We start from the raw sequence: 24,792 nt of genomic DNA, 5'->3' as shown, positions 1-24,792 counted from the left end.
TCTTTATCAGTGACGATATTATTTATGATGATGATTTGGTAGGAATGCCATTTGCAAGAACTCAAAATTATGTGATTTGTGAATTGAAGTTGAAATGATGTCGTTGTTTCCTTCTATGTTAATGTTATCATTAATTAGTTCAAGCATAACACATTTAAAGGGCAAATTATTACATCCGATCATCATACGACGAGATAGGCCCGAATATTAATAAAATATTTTTTTAAATTAAGCGCATCAAAAGCGCAGGTAAAGCGCAAGCAAAAGCGCGGTCAAAAGCAAGTGACGTGGCATGTTTTTATTGGATGTCCGAACCTATTCTGCGCGTCCGATGACCGGACGCAATAATTTTTCCATTTAAAGGGGCCTTCTTGAATATCCTTGATGAGTGCCACATGAGCTATAAAAGGTTGCAAATATTGGACATCCAATACAATAACATCGTTGAAAATCAATAATGAATTATCCAAAGGTTCCACCAACTATGTCTTATGTTAATGATATCTTAATAATTATTTAATAATTTATATACGCTAACAAACTGCTAAAGAAGTTATATTGTTCAGACGTTGAAGAAGCGACATTTCACAACATTGCTTATAAAATAATTTTTTTTTGAGTTGTAATAATTATTTTGTTTTAACTCGATGGTAATTAGTAAATATAAAATTAAACGATTTATTTTGATATTTTAATATTTTATAGATCTTATTGTAATTAATAATGAAGTCTTACCGGGAATTCCTTATAAGTTAAATTCCATCCGTGGCGCATATTTTCACTATTTTGCTGAAACCAAGGGTTTTTTTTTTTTTCCGGACTATTTAAGCTGTTCCCGAGCCGAGAAAAGGACTTCCCGTCTTTGCCGGTCACCGTCCACCCTCCCTCTTGTCCTCCTCGGACCTCCGCTAGAGCGAGAGGAGAGATGTCGAAGAAGAAGTTTTCCGCGGGATCGATGACGATGACGCTTAAGGATTTCCATGGAGGCTCCATCCCCTCCGAGCTTACACTCCCTTCCGCTCCGGGCGTGTAAGTCTTATCAACGCATTCGTTTTCATCTATGAAACCCTAATATCTTCCGTCTCGTCTTGATCTGATGCAGATCATCGAGGCCTCATGATCGGCCCAGTGCTTGGACTGCTGCCCCTAACGCTGCTGGAGCTTCTACTGGGGCACGCGCTGATCACCACCGCCCTCGGCCCGGCTCCTCCGGTGGGCTTCCCCGTGTCCTCGACGAGCGCGGTCCGGCTTTCCTTTCCTCTTCGTCATTCATTGGTCACCACTTTGATGAGGACGAGCGCAAGCCCTTTGATTCTTCCTCCGTTCCTCGACGCCCATCGATTGTGGCCGCGGAAACCATCCGCTCTCAACCAGTCGTTGCGTCTCAGGCATCCGCGCGATCGGATCCCAAACGCCCTGTTTCCAGTCCGGTAGTGGCACAACATCTCTCCCCATCCCCCGGAGTTTCTACTTCTTCTGCCGGCAATGCGTGGGCGGCTAGGAAGGAAGCACCAGTTAAAGGAGGTATGGTTACCGAGCCACCGCAGACCCATCCTTCCGTGACATTGTCTGGACCTGCGGCTGCATCTAGATTTGCACAGGCTAGTGCGATTGAGAAGGTTTCTTCGGGAAGGTGGCAATCAAAGCCACCAGATGTGGAGGTGATCAGATTCCAGGATGTGGAGAGCTTGGATCGGAGGACCGTGGATAGTGTTCCGATTTGGAATGATGAGGAAGGGAATTTGGGAAGGGTTTCCCCTTATTCTGGAGTAAAGGATAGGAAATTAGGTGGCCTTCATTCTGATGGTTTTCTGCAGCAGGAGAGGATGATATCGGAAAACAAGGAGATAAACGTTTTTGGATATCAGTCTGATTTGCCTCGGCCAGTTTCTCATGAGGGTAGGGTAGCGACATCACACTATCAGCATACTCTGGATGATGCTTTAGAGAGGCCAAAGCTGAAGTTGCTTCCAAGGACGAAGCCATTGGAGCCCTCTGATGCTACGATATCGGAGGACAAGCAGGTAGTGATTTCTTTTGGTTTTATTTTGGATAAGTAGATAATCCGCTTAATCTGTGTGTTAGATTCCTAACCAAATCAGTTACTAACACAACCCATCAAATGACCATTTTCAAATAAGCTATTGTGATTGCTTATATTTAGTTTATCAAACTTTGAAAAGGATCGAGCTGTGGGTGTTTAAAACTGTTTTGCAATCTGAACTACTGCTTATATTTGATTATAAAGAAACTTCTCTTGCAGGGGTATCTATATCCAACTACTCTGATGCATATGGAAGAACCTCAAGAAATGTGTAGAACTGTGGGTAAGATGAAGTCAGGGTCAGCTGGAGCTGATGCTGTGAGCAGGCCAGCTGAACGCCCAAAGTTGAATCTAAAGCCCCGCTCGCAGCACGTTGAACAGCGTGATGAAAGTTATGAAAAGGAGAGGTAAGGGATTATTCTTGTTTATGTTATATCCTCTAGTGACTTTTGGAGCTCACGACTAGGTGAGATATTGTATATGAAGGACCTCATATCATTCCCTTGACTGGATTTTTTTTTCTTGAACTATCTGTTTACTCTTTTACATCTTGTCAGGCACACCCTTTCATGAAGTTTTAAATCACGGAAGGAATGCTATTTCTTCAAATTAGATGGTTGATTATAAACTGAACTTGGCATCCAATTAAATCTTTTACTTTATATGGCGCAACTCACCTTGATCTATTGGTTGATAGCTTTGACAACCAATCTAGAGGTCTTGAGTTCTAAGCTTGCATATGTAATGTATGAATGAATTTGTCTTAATTGACTCAAAAAAAAAAAAAAAGAAACATGTAACCTCTTAATGTCTTTTGTTAACTTAATTAATTTTTGGATAAAGATGGTTTTCAACATGTTAATGATTGTCCTATAAGTATTTTTTGTGTGCTCCCTTGGACTAAAGGAGAAAAAATTCAGAATTTGGAATGAAATAGAGCTAAGTTTAGCTCATCCATCTTTGGAATAGTTTAAATTGGATTTTGAGTTTATTATGACTGCCAACCAGTTTCAAACTGGGTTCTTATAGATTTTTAGACACTACAATGGCACTGGCGTATTCTGCTACCAAATTGGCCCTAAGTAATTAATTTTAAGGTGATGAAGATAGACTAAGGACTTCTTATTTGGCGCATTATACTTCATGTGGAAAGTTATATTATGACTGATGGGCATATCATAAAATATATCTTTTAGAGGTTAAAGGAATAAGATGGAAGAGAGTTGGGATGGAGAACACTACCAAAAATAATGATGATAAAATAGTTGTGATTTTTGCCTCTCGGGATTTCCAAAATAATGGCTGATGTAGAACCAAAGGGAGCATCATACCTTTTTTCCTTGGGAATTTGAGGCATTAGTAGGGTGCATATTTTATGATCCTTATTATCTTTTTTGGCAGCAACACATGCTATTATTCTTTCTGAGTATTTGTGATGGATCATTGAACTTTTTAGAAGTCACGCATGCATAGGAAAATAGAAAATGCTGTTATGATGGTCCGTTTTCTAATTTTGGTGCTCATTTGCTAGAGAAGTAGCCAAATATAAAATGCTGTTATGATGTTATATTTTGTAAGTTTGGTGTTCTGTTGTTAGAGAAGTAGCCAATATTTATGGTTGCTCTTATCTGAAGTCAGAAACTAGGAGAATGAAGGAATGAAAATAGTAATGGTAAATGGTGATGCTATGGTTGCTCAAGTGCTAATAATCATTTGATCATGATGTTTTTTATTAGACCGGTCCAGTCGGCCCTAAGCAAAGGGTTGGCCTAGGTTTACTCAAGGCGGACTCTCAGCCAGCCCCCTTGGTGGGCCCACTATTTGATTTTTGGAGGGAAAGGTGGGTTGTTAGGGAAGAATTTAGGGTTGCATGGGTTGTTTTGTAATTTACTTTGTTATTTGATTTTTTTAACCTTTAAGACTCCTAACTTTTTTTTGTAAAACATTTTTTCCATTCAATAAAAAGGAGAATACAAGCAAGTCCAAAAGAAGGATAGAGCAAAATACAAAACTAGAGACATCCAACATAAGAAAGTAATCATAAAAGGAAAAAGAGCCCACTAATAACCAGTAAAGAAAGCGAAAGCCAGCCGAACTCAGGAATAGGCATAAGGCTTCATGCAACCGCTTAGAAGGCAGGCAAGGACATTCTTGACATATTTCTTTGTTGATGAAATATTATTCATTTCATCAATTTTGAGCTGATTCAAGAGGCATTGAAAGAAGCCTTCTGAGATATTTTTGGATTTTATAACACTTGTCATGATAGTCTCCATTGGAAATATATCATTTAAATGTTTTGATCTTATTCTTTTCAGGAAATGATGGAATTTGTCAAAAATTGAATCGTCATATTCAAATTCTCACCTAAACACAAGACCAAAAATTGGCAATTGTCTCAGAGTATTACAACTTTTTTTTTAGAAAATGAATGGCTTGGCAACTCTTACAAATTCTTGAAAGCTCCACTATTGGTCAAAATATTGACTTCATTATATCATCATTATATTGAGTGTTTAGTGCAACTATTCTTGTTATTTCACTAAGACAAGATGAAATTGCAACCGTCAATCCATATCTTGGTGCCTTTAAAGATCCTTTGTAATGAATGCTTGAAGTGCGACAAACATTGATATAGATGGAGATTGCTCCACTCTTGACAAGAAATTTCCAGCTTTATTAAGTTGATGCTTTAAATGAGATAGAGGAACATGAGCTTATTATGACAAACATTGACAGCGTTCTAAGTTGCTGCTTTAAATGAGATAGATGGAGATTGCTCCACTTGTAACAAGAAATTTTCAACTTTTTTTAAGTTGCTGCTTTAAATGAGATTGAGGGAACAGGAGCTTATTATTGATGTCTTTGAGCCCATATCGAGCTTTAAATCTTTAGCTGACATTTGCACATTTCTAATGGTGTGGAGATCCTGTGGTTCTAAACGTTTGTATTGTCCAATCATGATGGTAACTCTTATAACTGGATTTATATACATCAAAGACTTGCCAATATCCAAAGGACAATGAACATCAAAACTATGGTTCCTCGATTTTGAAGAGGTGGAGATAAGGAGGATAGTAACTAGGGTTTGCATGCACATAGAAGTAGGCAACTTGATGTGTTTTCCTATTTTTGCGCTTGTTAGAAGCAGGAGATGAGACGAGGGTGATGCAACATAAGCATATGCAGCGTTATGGCTAGAGCATGATTAGCGATAAAACTAACATATGGGAGCATGAGAGGTATTGAGTAATGAGGTGGAGCAAAATTTCAATGGATTGAACTTGGATGAGATTGGGTGAAATTGCGAGATTGTAAGTGCAAAACATGACCAGCATAACCATGATATAGTGGGATTGAAGCAAGGAGAAGCATGCTTGGTGGTGCACATTGTGGGGTGGAAATAGTCGAGCATGCGAATGGGCGTGAGGTAAGTTGTGATGCAGGTAATTGCTAGAGAGAAAGATATTGGTGAGTATCTTAGATGAGTTGGCTCTTATACTAATTGATATAGAAGATTTATACAAGGAGTTTGATAGTTAATGGGGGATGGTAGCTAGCGACTATAGGAAAAAAAGATCTTAAATTTTACTCCACACTTAGTGAATTGATTTTTGTATGATTCCAAGGCAGCCTTTTTATAAACACGGACATGAATGCACACTAAAGATAAACAAATATGCTAAAATAAGATACTTCAGTGGTACTAAATTTAAAAAATAATCAAACACGTGTAAATATTAAATGGATACTTGACAAAAAAATCAATTTGGGTAATAATCTGATGATTGAAATGATCTTGTATTACAAACTCATTAATAGATGATGAAGAATTTGAAGAGATGATTATATAAATGATTTAGCATATAGTTCTAGTATTTACACACTTTTGGCAAATATATGCATGCATATGTTTGCATGACCTATATTCTAAGTCTTATTCAACTTCAAGTCATCAACATTAGATGTTTATTTAATCTGAGCATGGGGTTGGAGATGGAAGCCACCTGAGGATATTCTATAAGAGTAGTAGGTTGCAAAGAATTAAGTGGTCAAATGATAAATTCATAGCATTATCAATCTTCCATATTTAATTTAAAAATTGGTTTGGTTTGGGTGAAGTAGGTTTAAAAATTAAGAATACCTACCATTTAAAATGAACTAGAATTGATTTCTCACATTATTCATATTTTTTAGTGATTTGTGAAGAACAGATTAAACACATCAGAAAATATTTATAGCAATGAATAAAAAATGGGGATTGATAATGCCAAATCCCAAATTGTGGGGATTAGGCCAATCATAATGATGTTGATGAGAAGAATATATTAGGGTAGAGTTGATTTGGAGCTTCTACAATCATCGTTATTATTACCTCCTTTCTCCTTCAACACTTGCCATGGGACTTGCAGGTCTTTTTTTCCTTCTATTGTGATTTGATGATGAAACTGCTACATTTATTGCAACTTATGTTTAATTGGTGTTTTCGATTTGTGGAATTCACCTTTGGTTGCGGGAGTTGTGGCCTTCTTTACTTCCATTTATATTAAAATATTTAGCAATCTATCCATCATCTTATTTAGATTTGAGTGGGAGATTAGGTATTATAGAAGAAGATTTTGTAATAATTATAAATAAGGGTGGTAGAATTCTACTATTGTAAGATGTCTAAGAATTTATGATTCTTAATGTAACTAGGATGATGAATGAATGTTAATGACAACAACAACAACATCAAGCCTTTATCCCACTATGTGGGGTCGGCTAATGAATCCTTTTTCTCCGTTGTGCCATGTTAATAGTCAAAATTCTCATTTAAATCTAATAAAGAAATGTCTTTTCTAATTTTTTCTAACCAAGTCTTTTTTAGGTCTACCTCTACATTTCTTAGTATAAGTAAAATCTAATACATATACTTTCCTAACCGGGTATTGGGAAGGCCGCCGTTTTATGTTACCAAACCATCTAAGGCGACTCTCTCTAATCTTATTTTCCGTTGGAGCTACTCCAACCTTTTCGCATATATCCTTATTTCTTATCATGTCTCTAAGAGTAAAGCTACTCATCCACTTGAGCATCCTCATCTCTGCAACACTTTTAACTTTATATTATGCTTCTCTTTTAATGGCCAACATTTTGCACCATAAAGCATTGCAGGTCTCACCACCATCTTATAGATTTTTCCCTTAAATTTGAGAGGGACTTTTCTATCACACAACAAGCCTGATGTATTCCTCAACTTCAACCATCCAACTTGAATTGTACTAATAATATCCTCATCATTTTAACCATCACTCTAAATAATAGACCCAAGATATCTATAACATGTACTCCTATTAATGACATGATCGCCCAAAGTTACAATCACCCCGTTAGATCTATTATTACTAAAATTATGCTCCATACATTCAGTTTTAGATATACTCAAACGAAAGCCTTTAGACTCTAAGGTTGACTTCCATAATTCAAGTTACCTTCAACTCCCTCTCTAGTCTTATGAACAAGAAGAATATCATCAACAATAAGCATACCAGGGTACAACCTCTTGCAAATGTCTAGTGAGAACATCCATGACTAAAGCAAAATGATACGGGCTTAAGGCTGACCCTTGATGTAGTCCAACTAAAATATGAAAATACTTGGTCAAACCATCTTGTGTTTGAACACAACTAACAACTCCTGCCTACATATCATTAATGACTTGAATATAAGCATTATTAACCCCTTTCTTTTCTAGAACTCTCCATAGTACTTCTCTTGAAACTTTATCATATGCTTTCTCTAAATCAATCATATGTAGATCATCCTTATTCTCTCTATACTTCTCCATCAAACCTCTCAATAAATGTATAGCTTCCATGGTTGACCTACCCAGCATGAATCCAAATTGATTTTGAGAAGCATTAGTATCATGCCACATTAACTCTGTCTCATAGTTTTAATGTATGACACATTAACTTAATTCCTCTATTATTCACACAATCTTGTGCATCACCTTTATTCTAAAAATTAATAGAAATTGAAAATATACTTAAAGAAATTGAAAATTGCTCAATAAATTAAAATTTAAAACTAGTAGAATTTGACTAATCATTTTTCTGGTCGAAGTTTCCTATGAGTGCAAACACAAAAGTCACCATAGAATCTTCCCTGTTTGGTTGAACTTAGTGTTTTGTGCTTGTGTACAAAGGATATTGTCTTTTGTAGAGAAATTATGAAATTGGTTCTCAACGACTATACTAGCATTAAACCGAGTCTGGAATGCTCTGGCTGTTATTTATAAGTTGATGGTTGCAAAAAAAATTGCTATATTTTTTTGTCTTTCCTTTATTTGCTGGCGGTTCACAATTGTTTATATATTGAAACTGACACTATTGAGCTGACATGCAAATCATCTGAATTTAGAATTATTATTATTTATTTCTACTACTAGTCCAGTAATTTGAGGATCAAGTTCTAATTACTGGATCAAGTTCTTATTAAGAACCTAAAAGTAATTTGTTTTATTTTTTGCCAGTTATCTAGATGTTTAAAAATAAATTCAAATAAGATATCTTGGTATATGTTATTTGCTAATGACTATTTTGGTATTGTGATCACTTAAGAAGTAAATACAAACTTTTGAGCAATTGAGATATACCCGGTTTAAATATAGAAAGGCTCACAATTAGTGCAACTTAGACTAACTGACTAAGTACATTGTATAAAACTCTATGGTATATAAAGTTGATATGAATCAATCAATATTACCAGAAGATTTAGTAATAGATATCCATTATATTTTCAATTTCCTTCGATTTACTATCCAAAGAATGAGTTGTGGATGAGGTCATAATTTTTTATGATAAAATTGGATAGTTAAAATCAAGCTTTTAAAAATTGGACCATACCGGTCAATTCGACTGATTAAACCGTGAATTAGTCATATGACTGGTCTGGTTCATTGTAAAATTTGCTTCCACATTGATATAGCCAGAATCGGTCATGGTTCTTTTGAACTAGTCAATTTAATAAATTATATAAATACTTAAATAAATTAATTTAAAATTTATTTTATTTTTAGTTTTTTAATAAGCATTAAATTCTTAAATCAATTATTTGTTAAATAAAATTTAACTAAATATTTCACATAGCTCTACCACTTCATGTTAGTCCTTACTATATGCAAAATAAAAAAAGAAAATATAAACAATACCAAGAGGAAGTTCTAAAGTTATGTGTGATTAAATAAGTTGAAGTTCTTAATTTTGTTATATAAATTATATATTTTTAAACAAATTTTCTAAATGTATTTTTATAATGTAAATAATATTTATTTTTTAGTTAATAACAAACAAATAATTTATTTATACACTCTAAAAATAACTAATTATTAATAATTCATGATCTGATATGAATAATTTATTATATAAATTTGTAATGTGAATTTAATATATAATTTATATGTGTAAATTATATCTAAACATATAACATAAATTAGTAATAATTGATATTAAATTAATAAGTTTATATGAATTTTTATGTTAAATTTAAAGATTGAAGGTATTTAAATCTAAAATTATAATAGATATTATTAATATATGAATTCAGTTTATTTTTTTGTTAAAAATTTATATTTTTTTATGATTATTTCATTATCATTATGCCATTGAATTTTTATTTAAATATTTTTTATATTTATTACATCATCTGATTTAACCCCTAATTCGACGTTGAACCATTAAACTTCGAACCTCTCTTTCTTTCGGTTCTATATCCTTTCCAGTTTTTACAATCTTGGTTAAAACATATAAATGCTTTAGGATTACTGTCATAAAAGTTCAATGGAGGCTTAAAGTTAAATTTTATAAAAATGGTTTTTAAGTGATATTTGATGTGAGTGTTGGATGATAAAAAAAGTCGTTTATAACTAAGTTGTGTCTGTTAGAAATTAGAAGCTTAAGTTGGATACATAGTAAAACTAGCAATAATAAGTAGGACATGATTATATTGGAGAGAATGAGAGAAGCACTTATTGAAGATAAGTTCACAAAAATAAATTGGAGTAGTTTGAGCTCGTTTTATTGTTGGAAGATGTTTGAATAGATGGTAGATAGTGTTCCTGTGAAAGAATTATAAAACAAATAGCTAAAAGACAGTATGATTGGAAGTTATGTGAAATACTTCTAAAAATTAAATTTAATGTCTCGTGTGGCACTCAATAAGAATGAATGTATGATGATTAGTAAAGCCAATCCAAATAATTAGGGTAAGGTAATATGCTAATGTTCATTACAATGATGCATAACTTTGAACTTTTCTTCACCATCCACCACATATTCAACAATAAACACCTTTCCTAATTTGGATTTGCATTCCTAATTATTGTTTTGCATCATACTTAAATGTCCACCATCATCGACAATCCAACTATTATTATCATATTTGAATGTCTTGCAAAAAAGGTTTAGAAAGAATTGTTGTTGTAGAAAAATAATTAGATTGAAAAATTTTATCTTCGGAAAGTTAAATTAGAGAAGATACCTCTTCAACAGGTTTCAAATCCTCTTAACTGAGGATATTATTCTCTATCAAGAGTTCAAAATGAAATGCTTCAGAAAATGTTATTATTACCGACTCACTAAATTGCTTTGAACATCCCATTGTTACAACTGTCGTGCTTCATACTACCAAGAAGTCGTGAGATTTTTTTTTTTTCGCTCTGCATACTCTTAGGAAAACAATTTGTCTTACATATATATATATAGTAGTGGTTGTACTGGCGGTGGTTGTAGTTGTGGCCATGACACCTTTCCAATTTGCTTTCATTGCAATCATATCAATCATCCATTTGAATATGCAGGGAGAATTTGATTATCTCACTGCAGCATATTATATGTCCACATTCAGCTATACAGCTCTATTTTGAATACAATTGACGCTTTCTATTTTTGTTCTATTTCTCTCATGAAGATTATTATTGACTACTCTAAAAAAATCATTTATCTCAACATCTCATGTATTCTCTTCCTTTGGGTTAGCTATCATTATTTCTACTGGTATAACTTGTGCTTTATATTGCAGTGTTTCCTCTCTTATGGAAGGCAATCAACAATAATTTTCATCCCTTCCAATGACGCTTCTCCTAGATATTGTTCTGGTCAATGGTACTTAGGTCTCTGAAAAAAAATTGTCTTTTCTCCTTGACCCTGGACAATGTTCTATATATTTCACAATTTTCTATCAACCTTTAATATATATGCATTCTCTAACCGAGACTCTGAACTACTCAAATAATATTTTATCCTAGACATTGTATCTTTCAGGATTTTAATATGTAGGAGATGATTGGTGGAGATGTTCAAACTGTCAAGAAATTTTTATCTCAATTTTGCTAATTTTACTAAATCATCTATAATTTTCTCTTCACAATGACACTATTGTTTTGGTTATCTTCCTCAACATATTTGGATTTTTACTCATATACCATCTTCTGATTTGTAATTTGAATTGAAGCATGTTGGTTTGACAAACAGCAATGTGTGCCCCCTCCCCCCTCACGCACCAATGGCAGTGCTCTTTTTAAACTTGGTTCACTCTAATATATAGGGGCCAAGTCTTGTCGCTATCCATCTTAATTTTCATTGTCATTTCCTATGTTGATGTCTGTAGCATAGGCATCTTGGTTTATCTTAAGAGGGTACTGAACTAAGATCTTATTAGTATTCAAATTATTTTATTGATGAATAAAATAATAATTATCTATGTTAAATCAAAATTTTTTGCATTGATAACACTCTTAAATTTTTACAATCTTCTTTTAATTCTTTCTTGTATCAAGAATGGAGTTATACATGAATCATGATGTTCATATGCATCTTAAAAAAGTGGTGTATCTGGGCATAAACACCACCATCTTTTCGAGACTGCTCGCACTTTAATGTTTCACAAGCATGTTTCTCACCAATTTTTTGGGTTATTTTTCTAATGGTATTTTTTTAATCAATCAGGTTTCTTATTGTTTTGAAAGGATTACTCAATTATCTTTTTTATAATCCCTTCCCTTGAAACTTTTCATTTAACAGTTTAACTGCACTTTTTTCATCAGTGTGTTTTTTTTGTTCATTCTTTTTGCCCAAGCCATGAGAAACTATCCTCTTTGTGCCATTTGGTGCATCTATCTAGGATATTCTTGTACTAAGAAAAGGTTATGAGTGCTATGATCCTTCTACTATAATTTGTTTTTGTAGATGTTAATTTTCATGAGACATCCCCTTGTGTATTTATTTGTACCTTTATTGTCTTTAGCCTCGATGCTTGATTCTCCTTACTCATAGTTTTATACTTACAGTCCTCACCCATTTCTTTCCACAACTCCTACCATGGATAAAACACACTTGCATTTGGTTATTGCTCTGCGCAAATGCGAATGTACCAACCATCAACTACAGTCTTTTATATCTTTTGCAGAGCCCTACATGGGGTCCTAGTTGGGTACCCATTGGGTACCCACGCTCTGCGCTGGCAGGCTTTGCCCACCCATGCCCACTTATGATGACTTTTGGGATGTCATACTCACCCACACCCACCCACTTTCCACGCTTCTTGAATGCAATCTACCACGGATTAATGGCCTTGGGATTTATTGCCTTTTTCTCTGACGGCAAACTTTTAAGCCACATATCAAAATTTATCGTGATCGCGACGCAGTTCAGTGCTGCGCATTGCGTAGTAAGGATTACTATAATATACTGCATGCATATGGTGATTAGTAATGTAAATCAATTTTTCCCTTGATGTTGAGTACCCACCCATACCCACCCATGAGGCCATCGGCTTACCAATACCCACCCATGCTCATTGGGTATGGGTGGGTACGGGGGTGGGTGTGGGTATGGGTATCCAATCCAGGGCTATGATCTTTTGATAATAATCTCTTCTATCTCTTTTATCGGGTTGCTTTTTATTTGCCTACTGTCTCTATTACCATGACGTATCAGGAGGCCTCATTGGAAGCAGGCTATGGACAAAGAAATGATTGATCTTCTTTTTTGTTATCCGTTGGAATTGGTTACACCGTGGTTGCAGCTCTCATGTTGGAGTTACACATATTTCTTATCAATGAGTGCTTATTGTTAAGTTCATCCTGATTGGATGTTACTTAAATCCACGGAGTTGCCTACTTTGAGACTTTTTCACATGTTGGATTAAACTTCATTCGTCTTCTTTTAATTCTTGCTATTATTCAAGGATGTCCTATGTCAAAATGGATGATATGGGGATCTTACTATAGTTGTTTATACGAAGCAACCTCTCAGGTATATTATTCAGGGGAGTAAAATTTACAAGCTTTATAAAGTTATATACGGATTGAAATAAAGTTTTCATGCCTAGTTCATCAAAGTCTGTAAAGTTATTGCTATCATTGGATATAGGGAAGTATGACTACTCACTCTATCTTTATTCAATACTCTTCCTCTAAAAAGATGATTCTGGCTTATATATGTTGACATCCTTCTCGTTGGAATTGATATATTAGGCGTCATTTAAACAAAATAATATATACTGAAGATATTTGTCTCCAAAGATCTAGGATATCAAAAATACTTTTTGGCATCGAGTGGACAAATGGCAAAGAAGACCTCTTTTTCAAAGAAAGCACTCTATAAACTTTCTTGAAGAAATTGGTCTTCTAAGATGTAAGCCCCTTGGATCTCTTATGAAGTCTCTATATTCTTCAGAGAATGTTGAAAATTATGAAAATTCTCGATATGACATCCTTTGTTGTTGGTGTGATCACCCAAGGAATATACACTGAAGGATATCCGACAAATTGGAAGATGTGGTGATAAATCTCCAGGAAAAATTTTGGTCTCAGAAACATGATCATTTGAGAATCAAAGCCTGTTTTTATCTATATTATTTTGGACCTAAAGAAGATATAAATTTTACTTACAATGCTTGTGCCTTTGTGGGCAGAAATATCATATCCTGGAAGGCTGGAACAGTAAGCAGCAAACAAGCATAGTTAGAACGATTCAACATCAACATCAAGCCTTTGTCCCACTACTTGGGCTTGGCTACATGAATCCTTTTTCTCCTTTGTGTCATATTAAAAATCAAATTCTCGTTTAAATCTAATAAAGAAAGATCATTTCTAATATTTTCTAACCAAGTTTTTTTAGGTCTATCTCTACCTATCTTTATATAAGTCAAATTTAATATCTCTACTTTCCTAATCGGGTCATCGGAAGGCTGTTGTTTTATGTGACCAAACCATCTAAGGCGACTCTCTCTAATCTTATATTCCATTGGAGTTACTCCAACCTTTTCACATATATGCTCATTTTGTATCCTATCTCTAAGGGTAAATCCACTCATCCACCTGAGCATCCTCATCTCTGCAACACTTAACTTAGTATTATGCTTCTCTTTTAATGGCCAACATTCTACACCATAAAGCATTGCAGGGCTCACCGTCATCTTATAGAATTTTCCTTTAAGTTTGAGGGGGACTTTTCTATCACACAATAAGCCCGATGCATTCCTCTACTTCAACCATCCAACTTGAATTCTACTGATAGTATTCCCATCTATTTCACCATCACTCTGAACAATAGATCCAAGATATCTAAAACGTGTACTCTTATTAATGACTTGATCGCCCAAAGTCACAATCCTCCCACTAGGTCTATTACTATTAAAATTATACTCAATATATTCAGTTTTAGTTCTACTCAAATGAAAACATTTAGACTCTAAGGTTGACTCCGTAATTCAAGTTTACCTTCAACTCCCTCTCTAGTCTTTTCAACAAGAAGAATATTATCAGCAAAAAGCGTACACCAAGGTACATCCTCTTGCATATGTCTAGTGAGAACATCCATGACTAAAGCAAAAGGATGTGGGCTTAAGGCTGATCCTTGATGTAATCCAGCTGAAATAGGAAAATACTTGGTCAAACTACCTTGTTTTTGGACAAAAGTAATAGCTCCTGCACATATCTTTAATGATTTGAATATAAGCATTATTAACTCCTTTCTTTTCAAGAACTCTCCATAGCACTTATTTTGGAATTTTATCATATGCTTTCTCTGATTTTTTTTTTTAATTTTTATATGCTTTCTCTGAATCAATATTGTTAAAACTAAATATAGGGCCATATAACTCATTCAGCTTGCAGAAAGACGGGAATCAAAACTCTTGTAGAAAAATTTACCTTTTCTTTCATACAACCCATAATTCTTAACAATAATATTCTAACAATTAAAAGATTTTAGCTTATGAACTATTTAATTGAAATTTTTATCTTGCTTTCTCGAAATAATTGATGTAAGAATCTTTTATTTAACTTTTTTATGATGCTGTAACTGGGAGTGGCTAGGATCTCAGAAGTTTGGGCTTTGCCATAGGAATTAATAGAGGATTCATGAAGCTGATCTCCAATATGTGGGATATGGCTAATGATTATGTCATAGTGGAAAATATTGACAGCATTTCTCAACCCCATGTATGAAAAAACAAACCTGTTTTGTTTGATTCTATGAACTTACTAATGATTTTCTGAAGCTTGTGATGTGATTTTTTGTTAAATTTGCGATTAATAGCTTCTCATGGAATGCATCCTTGCTACCTTTCCTTCTTGTTAAACAATGCTCTGGATTTGCTTCTATAGAGTAGACTTACATGCTGATCTTTCTCTCCCAATGTGCTTATAGGGTTAGACCTGATGTCTTGAAACTTGATTCTAAGCCGGAGCCTACCGCATCTTCATTTAATCGTCAGATCGAACCAGAGTCATCTCCCTCCGAACGCAGAAGCTTGAGGGATGCTGAGCGAAAAGATAATCAACCCCACCATGAGAAAGGGGATGCTCAGAGGAATTCAAGGAGAAATGAGAACTGGAGAAATCCTAGGGAGATGGAGAAGAAGCCAATAGAACGGTAACCAAGTCTTTTTAGGTCTACCTCTACTTTTCTTAAAATAAATCAAATCTAATACCTCTACTTTTCTAACTGGGTCATCGGAAGGCCATCGTTTTATGTGACCAAACCATCTAAGGCGACTCTCTCTAATCTTATCTTCCACTGGAGCTACTCCAACCTTTTCACGTATATGCTCATTTCATATTTTGTCTCTAAGGGTAAATCCACTCATCCACCTGAGCATCCTCATCTCTGCAACACTTAACTTAGTATTATGTTTATCTTTTAATGGCCAACATTCTGCACCATAAAGCATTGCGGAACTCACCTCCATCTTATAGAAGTTTCCCTTAAATTTGTGGGGGACTTTTCTATCACATAACAAGCCCGATGCATTCCTCCACTTCAATCATTTAGCTTGAAATCTACTGAATATCCCCATCTATTTCACCATCACTTTGTACTATAGATCCAAGATATCTAAAATGCTTACTCTTATTGATGACTTGATCGCCCAAAGTCATAATCCCCCCGCTAGGTCTATTACTATTACAATTACACTCCATATATTCAGTTTTTGATTTACTCAAGCGAAAACCTTTAGATTCTAAGGTTGACCTCCATAATTCAAGTTTACCTTCAACTCCTCTAGTCTTTTCAACAAGAAGAATATCATCAGCAAAAAGCATACGCCGAAGTACATTCTCTTGCAAATGTCTAGTGAGAACATCCATGACTAAAGCAAAAGGATATGGGCTTAAGGCTGATCTTTGATGTAATCCAACTGAAATAGGAAAATACTTGTTCAAATCACCTTGTGTTTGGACAAAAAGTAATAGCTCATGCACGCATATCTTTAATGATTGAATATAAGCAATTAAGCATTATTAAATCCTTTCTTTTCAAGAACTCTCCATAACACTTCTCTTGGAATTTTATCATATGCTTTCTCTGAATCAATATTGTTAAAACTATATATAGGGCCATAACTCATTCAACTTGCAGAAAGATGGGAATCATAACTCTTGTAGAAAAAATTGCCTTTTCTTTCATACAACCCATAATTCTTGACAATAATATTCTAACAATTAAAAGATTTTAGCTTATGAACTATTTAATTGAAATTTTTATCATGCTATCTCTAAATAATTGATTTAAGAATCTTTTATTTAACTTTTTTATGATGCTGTAACTGGGACTGGCTAGGATCTCAGAAGTTTGGGCTTGCCATAGGAATTAATAGAGGATTCATGAAGCTGATCTCAAATATTTGGGATATGGCTAATGATTATGTTTTAATGGAAAATATTGACAGCATTTCTCAACCCCACGTATGAAAAAACAAACCTGTTTTGTTTGATTCTATGAACTTACTAATGATTTTCTGAAGCTTATGATGTGATTTTTTGTTAAATTTGCGATTAATAGCTTCTCATGGAATGCATCCTTGCTGCTTTTCCTTCTTGTTAAACAATGTTCTGGATTTGCTTCTAAAGAGTATGCTTACATGCTGAGCTTTCTCTGCTAATGTGCTTATAGGGTTAGACCTGATGTCTTGAAACTTGATTCTAAGCCGGAGCCTACTGCATCTTCCTTCAATCATCAGATCGAACCAATGGAGTCATCTCCCGCCGAACGCAGAAGCTTAAGGGATGCCGAGCGAAAAGATAATCAACCCCACCATGAGAAAGGGGATGCTCAGAGGAATTCAAGGAGAAATGAGAACTGGAGAAATCCTAGGGAGATGGAGAAGAAGCCAATAGAACGGCCACAAGAGCATGAAACATGGCGAAAACCTGTCGAGCCTCCCAAGCCCGAAACACCACCAGGCCCTCGGGTTATTAAAGCCGCCTCGGCTCTAGAACTTGCTCAAGCTTTCTCAAGATCAATGTCCGATTCTACGGTCGATAATCGCTACACAAACCAGAGAATTCTACCTGGCCGAACACAGATTCCTTTTTCCAGGTTGACAGATACGAGGGAGATTTATTCGGGTTCGACTGACCGCCACATAAATGGCTATTGATCTTTACAACAACAGTGGATGGCTTGATTGAAGTCAAATGAAATGGTTGTCTGCTGGTGCAGCACAAAGTCTGGATAACCAGGCTTATGTTTAATTTATGTTTGACTTTGTTTGCTTACATTTCCTCCTCTTCGAGGCTCAGTTGGGTTATTTGGATTTGCCTATTCTCAAGTGGGAAGCCATGTGTGTGAGCTATTATATTTCATTGGATATATTCAACTGGATTAATCCCTACGCCGAGAAGAGGAGCTTTATGGTCTCATTACAATCAATATGATAAACTCTGTGATTGGGTAAATGATGGTAAGTTTAACTTAGTGCTTTAATTCATTCAAAAATATTTGTTGGGTAAAAATATGCCTGGTATAATATATTTGGCTAAAGGATAGGCTGTTTTTATTATGGTTCTTTGATTGAACCTTTTTTTTTTCTTTTTTTTATGACTTTGAAATCTTGTGAAATGAGATTGACCAACCAATTGTTTTGGTTGAGATTATAATCCTGTTTATTGATTACCCGATTAAAGGTGTTATCCACTGATAGATGCATGTCCTAGTTATTCGAGGTATATTAGAAGGGGCAAACTTTTCATGCAATTTATAGCTTCAACTCCCAAAGAAGTTGAAGATGGATCGTGGGCAAATATGGTTGGGAACATCTCAATTCGTGCTCTATTTCTCTCGAGCGGCAGCATCTTTTAAGTGGGGCACAATCAAGTATGGGTTAGGAGGTTTTTGAGGTGGGTGTTTCTTTTAAGTTAGCCGAGGGTAAGTTATGCTGTCAAACGCCCTTTTGAAGGATACATCGGGTGGATATCCCTTTCCAAAAAAAAAAAAAAAAAAAAAAAAATTCATGTAATTTATAGATCCAAATCTTGCATTCTTATTAAGCCATGGTTTAATAATACTAATTTGATTTTTGTTAAGGAAATAATTAGAATTATTTTGCCCTTTGTAACGAGAGATTCTTGGGTTCGGACACCGGACATCGGACACAACTTACCATTTGGTACTCACAGTACTGAGTAATACTGAACTTGGTACCAGTATTGAGTTCGTTACTTGACAATATCGAGCAGTACTGAGCTTGGTACTATCAAGCTCATACCGAGCTTCGTACCGAGTAGGAGGTGATGTGACGCATTTTCATTGGGCTCCGGAAGTCGTCCGGTCTCTGAACCCAATAATTTTCCCTTTGTAAGTGGCAGGATTTAGATAAAATGAAATGCTTTTAAAATTAAGTTGAAACATATTATTAATTATGAATTATCAATTCATGATAAAGTAATGGAAATGTCAACCACAAGCTTAAAAGAAACATCTTTGAGCCACTAATAATGAGATTGCCTCATCCTGTAATGGCGACTAGATTATCACGAGCAATTATAATTGTAATATTTTTTTCATCAGATAATGCTAGTGGTGATAAGGGCTTGATGTTGTATAAAGCTAGTGGTGACTCATTCTCCTCAACAAATTTGATGATTTCATTGTCACTTTCAGCTATGGGGTATTTGATCTCTTGGTTATTGGGCACTTTTGCTTCCATAATCATTTTGATTTTCTTATCGATAGAGATCTCATCAATTATTGGTTGAAAATATTTTCTATAACTATTATAAAGTTCATCATCTTCTACGTTTTGACTACTCTTTATGTAGGGCTCTTCTATCAAAATATAGAGATATTCTTACTTATAATAATTAGATCATTAAATTATTTGAGAATCCCATCTAAGTGCTTTATTAAACACTTAAAATGCTTAAGGATGCAATTAAAAATCAAGAGTGAATGTATGTTTCTAAGATCTTAGAATATCTTCATTAGCTTAAAGAAAGACAACTCTATATTCATCTCTTACTTAAAACTAATCTTATAAACTATTATATAAATTTTGAAGCTTGAAGCTAAGCTTATCAATGACCAACTAACTCATTTGTGTAGTCTTCTAGATGCATTATAGGGAAGAAAATGACTTTCAAGTTATGTACTTCACTTAAAAGTAGGAGGACTCTAATCATATCAAAGAGCTCTAGACTCCAAGCACATTCTCATCTACCCTTGATATTGCCAAAGTTTACATTTTTTACTTTCATTATGTTTTTGACTCCATATTCCCCTCACATAGCAACTCTGCCACAACTCCCATTATTATTGATACATCCTCAAAAAATTATATTGATCACGCATGAATCTCGAGGAAAAAAGAAAAGTTGAAAACTTCCAAAATTAAATTTGGGATAATCCGAACTCCGATTTCAGCGAACTTACAAACAAATTGAACGTCTCAAAAATACGAACCGAACGACACCAAATTTGACTCAATCCGAGTCCAAATGAATACAAATCAAGGGTCTAAAGAGCAGTCGGAAGGTTAGAACCACAATTTGGATTACCAAACGATTTCCAAATGTGACATGCTTATAATCGAATCGAGCGGCTCGACGAGATAAATGAAACGAGCCCATGATCACGGAATTCCGACATCATTAAGTTCTTCAAAGGTCTAGCGAACGGTTCATAGTCAAGGGATTCAACATCGGCAGTCCATCCAAACCACTCCCCATTTACCCTTGATCTTCCTCTAATTTACGGGTTATGCCACTATAGGAAATCTAAAAATAGACCCCCCCCCCTCTTTCTCTCTCTCTCTCTTGAAAAGGGACCCTAAGCTTAAGGAAACAAGAGAGAGATCGGAGATCGCACTTGCTTCCTTGACCACTGCCCGGAGTTCCGCAGGACCACCACATGAAGCCGGAGTTTCGCTGGACACCCACCTGATGACCGGAGTTCCGCTGGATCACCACCTGATGCCCAGAGTTTCGTCGGACCACCTCCTGACGTCGGAGTTCCGCCGGACCACCTCCTGACGTCGGAGTTCCGCCGGACCACCACCTGACACCCGGAGTTCCGCCGAAGCACCACCTGACGCCCGGAGTTCCATTGGTCCACCACCTGATGTTGGAGTTCTTCCAGACTACCAGCAAACACCAGAATTTCCAAATAACGATGGACTTCGGCTTGAGCACCAAGTGACGTCGAACTTTCATCCCCGCTTGTCGCTAGATTTTAACCATGTAGTTGGAATTTGTAATCTGATCGCACTCAATGACGAGTCAGCCCACTATAATCTACTAATATTTTAGTGGAATCATGTTCAACTGGGTCAGACCCCGTAGTTTTTCCCCTTTTCATAGTTTTCTACGTAAAAAAATCTTGTGTTCTCTATGTGTGAGTTGGATATCCATGCAACACTAAGACGTAGGATTATAATTCTATCGCCGCATATATTCTAGGCCGCAACAAGTATAATTCCTCCTCCGTTGATCAACAAAAGTTGTTTATTTGCCATTCTCTAATAATAAAATAAGGCAAGCAATTTTTTATGCTCAATAATTCTACTCCAACCAAAAAAGGTCATATTGCTAAATTTTTTATTCATAATATTATAAAGTTTTTATTACAATTAGACATTTTTTTCCTAACCAAAGGACTGCAAAAACATTTGATATAATTCTAATCTATGTAATCACCTATTCTAATGGCACAAATGACATTATGAAAATCAAGGAATTGTACATCAAGTCTTCCTACATTCAACTATTCGATGGAAGATTGTGGTGCGTTGTGGAGCCAGAATGGCTTGGCATAGCACTTTACAAGCCCCTATTTGATTAGATTCTAAATCTAATAGCTATAATTGGCATATCAATTGAATTATAGTTCAAATACTTCTCAACACATGAATAACTCTAATGAAGCATGAAATTAGGCATTTTATTTATACTTCTCCTTGTCTAATTAGTTGGCTTTAAAAGAAGGGCATAAAATGATTGGCATCATAACCCTACTTGTTACAAATGTTTATTTTCTAACTACGGGAATGAATTTATTAATCATTTTTTCTTCAGTTCTCATTTTATATATGATATAATAAAGTATTGTATTTTTTTTGACACATTTCTTTTAACCCCTATGATATTTCAACCGTTGGATTAGATTGAAACAAATGTGTGGGAGGCATCCTTTCATAAATTTTGATCCTAGAATCATACATTGTCTTATCTACACTTTTTTTTTTGTAGTAAACACAATTACAAAGTTTATGCAAACATCATTCACAGCCGCTCCATTGTCTGACACACAACAAAGTTTCCGTTGATATGGATTTTATGACTTCATAATAATTAGCCCTTTACATGGAGACCAGATGCAGAACGTTGTATGGAGACCAACGAGAATGCATCACGTCAACTGTACCGAGCCGCGATGTCGAGCGGTACCGAGCCGCGGTACCAAGCGAAGGTGTGATGCAGTACCGAGCGAAGGTGTGATGTTGAGCAATCTGGTTGGTCTCTGAACGGCATTCCACATCCGCACAGAATAATTAATCCTTTATATGATGGTTTGGTATGCATAGGATCCTTCGGTTTTTGTGCTTATTTCCCTTTCATGAACTCCACCGTTTTGTATTGCTTCAGGGAATAGCCAGCAATTGGCTTTATTGTTTCATCTTCTATGTTGTTCTTTTCTGTTAGTGGCTCCCGGTGCGAGTCACCTCTAATTCAAGCTTGAGCTTGATTAATTAATTTTAAATATATTTTATTCTATAATTTTTAAATTGAGCCTGATCCCGAGCAACAAGTCAAGTCAAGATTGACTCAAATATTACTTAAAAAATCATCAAATTTAAGTCAAGAGACATCTTTGTACTATGGAGCTGAGTGGAGATAACTTCTGAATTTGCTTGTCTCAGTGACCCCTTAATGGGGAAAATTATTAGGTTCGGACATCGGACCTAGAAATAGGTCCGGATATCCAATAAAAAGTTGCCACGTGGACTGCGCTTTGACTGTGACGGGAATGAATTTATTAATCATTTTTTCTTCATTTCTCATTTTATATATGATATAATAAAGTATTGTATTTTTTTTTTTCACACATTTCTTTTAACCCCTATCATATTTCAGCCGTTGGATTAGATTGAAACAGATGTGTGAGAGGCATCCTTTCATAAATTTTGATCCTATGACCATACATTGTCTTATCTACACTTTTTTTTTTTTTTTTTTTTTGGTTTTTTTTTTTTTTGTAGTGAACACAATGACAAAGTTTATGCTAACATCATTGACAGCCACTCCATTGTCTTACACAATAATTATCCATTTACATGGAGATTATTATGTGCGGAGACCGGATGCAAAATGCTGTATGGAGACCAACGAGAATGCGTCACGTCAGCAGTACCTAGCCGCGATGTCGAGCGGTACCGAGCCGCGGTACCGAGCGAAGGTGTGATGTTGAGCAATCTGGTTGGTCTCCGGACGGTATTCCGCATCCGCACAGAATAATTAATCCTTTATATGGTGGTTTGGTATGCATAGGATCCTTCGGTTTTTGTGCTTACTTCCCTCCCATGAACTCCACTGCTTTGTATTGCTTCAGGGGATAGCCAGCAGTTGGCTTTATTGTTTCATCTTCTATGTTGTTCTTTTATGTTAGTGGATCGGGTGTGAGTCACCTCTGATTCAAGTTTGAGCTTGATTAATTATTTTTAAATATATTTCATTCGATAATTTTTAAATTGAGACAGATCCCGAGCAACAAGTCAAGTCAAGATTGACTCAAATATAACTTAAAAATAATCAAATTTAAGTCAAGAGACATCTTTGTACTACGGAGCTGAGTGGAGATAACTTCTGAATTTGCTTGTCTCAGTGACTCCTTAATGGGGAAAATTATTAGGTCCGGACATCGGACCTAGAAATAGGTCCGGATATCCAATAAAAAGTTGCCACGTGGACTGCGCTTTGACTGTGCACTTTGGATGCGCTTTTGACTGTGCTTTACCTGCACTTTTGGCGCGCTTGACTTAAAATTCCGCGATACATTCCACGCGTCAAATTTTTAGTGGATGTCCAGACGTATCTGTTCGTCCGGTGTCCCGACCTAATAATTTTCCCCTTAATGGGGGTCTTGGGGACCTATTTTTCTGATGGTGGGAGTGTTCTATGATGCTCTGTTCGGCCTGTAATTACTGTTGTCTTTATTAGATAGCACAGGGAGACGCATTGTTAAGGCATGGCAAGTGACCCATCGCTTTCATTTTTATTTCTTATAGAGATTATTAGCTTTTACTCACCTCCAAAGGAAAAAAGAAAGAAAGCTGTACCGATCAAAGCCAGATCATAAAATTTCCATAATCTCATCAATATCTTCCACCACTATTTTCGGCAGCCTGGGGACCATTTTATTTTGTTTGATTGCATATTTCATATAATTAAAGTGACATCACATAGAGAAAATTGAATGGACGAAATATGTAAGAAAGAGGTTTGTGTGCTTATCATAGATAGGGGTGTCAATATTTGACACGACATGAAAATCCGACCCGGACCCGACCCGTTTGATAAACGGGTCGGGTTCGGTTTTCAGATTCGACCCGTTTGACAAAATGGGTCGGGTTCGGGTTGACCCGACGGGTTGCCGAGTCAACCCGAAAACCTGTTTATTTTAAAAAAATTTTGAATTCCCGCCCTTGCCCGCTGCCTGCTGCCCCCGCCAGCGCTGCCCGCTGTAAGCCCTGACTGCGTTGCCCGTTGCTTCGACAATCGCGAGTCGCGATGCGTGCTCGCAGCCCGCTGCCGCGGTTCGACTCCGGCGACGCGTGCTTGCAGCCCGTTGCTTCGTCATTCGCGTGTCACGACGCGTGGGGCGTGCCCACTGCCTGGTTCGGCGGTCCGCCGCTCCGTGCTCGTGAGCCCGCTGCCGTCGTCGCTGCGCCGCTGCCTCGGGTCGATGGGTCGGGGCGTGTCAACC

General features: G+C 35.9%; 1 protein-coding gene across 1 annotated transcript; it reads left to right on the top strand.

Annotated features, from left to right (window-relative positions):
* The first annotated feature begins 816 nt into the window (after positions 1 to 816).
* LOC110114980 lies at positions 817 to 18,376 on the top strand. Its single transcript, XM_028693001.1, has 8 exons — positions 817 to 1,029; positions 1,103 to 2,024; positions 2,264 to 2,454; positions 5,396 to 5,474; positions 11,108 to 11,190; positions 15,742 to 15,966; positions 17,377 to 17,445; positions 17,488 to 18,376. Exons 1-8 carry the CDS (start codon positions 926 to 928, stop codon positions 17,972 to 17,974), a joined length of 2,160 nt encoding a protein of 719 aa, XP_028548834.1. The 5' UTR covers positions 817 to 925; the 3' UTR covers positions 17,975 to 18,376.
* The last annotated feature ends 6,416 nt before the right edge of the window (positions 18,377 to 24,792 follow it).

The sequence above is a fragment of the Dendrobium catenatum genome, unplaced genomic scaffold (assembly GCF_001605985.2).
Source record: "Dendrobium catenatum unplaced genomic scaffold, ASM160598v2 fragScaff_scaffold_211, whole genome shotgun sequence".
NCBI lineage: Eukaryota > Viridiplantae > Streptophyta > Magnoliopsida > Asparagales > Orchidaceae > Dendrobium > Dendrobium catenatum.
This window is presented reverse-complemented; position numbering and strand designations above follow the sequence as displayed.

Coding starts and splice junctions, on each gene's coding strand:
- LOC110114980 (XM_028693001.1), top strand. CDS start 926: ATGTCGAAGAAGAAGTTTTCCGCGGGATCGATGACGATGACGCTTAAG. Junction 1,030..1,102: donor CTCCCTTCCGCTCCGGGCGT/GTAAGTCTTATC, acceptor GATCTGATGCAG/ATCATCGAGGCCTCATGATC. Junction 11,191..15,741: donor AGATATTGTTCTGGTCAATG/GTACTTAGGTCT, acceptor ATGTGCTTATAG/GGTTAGACCTGATGTCTTGA.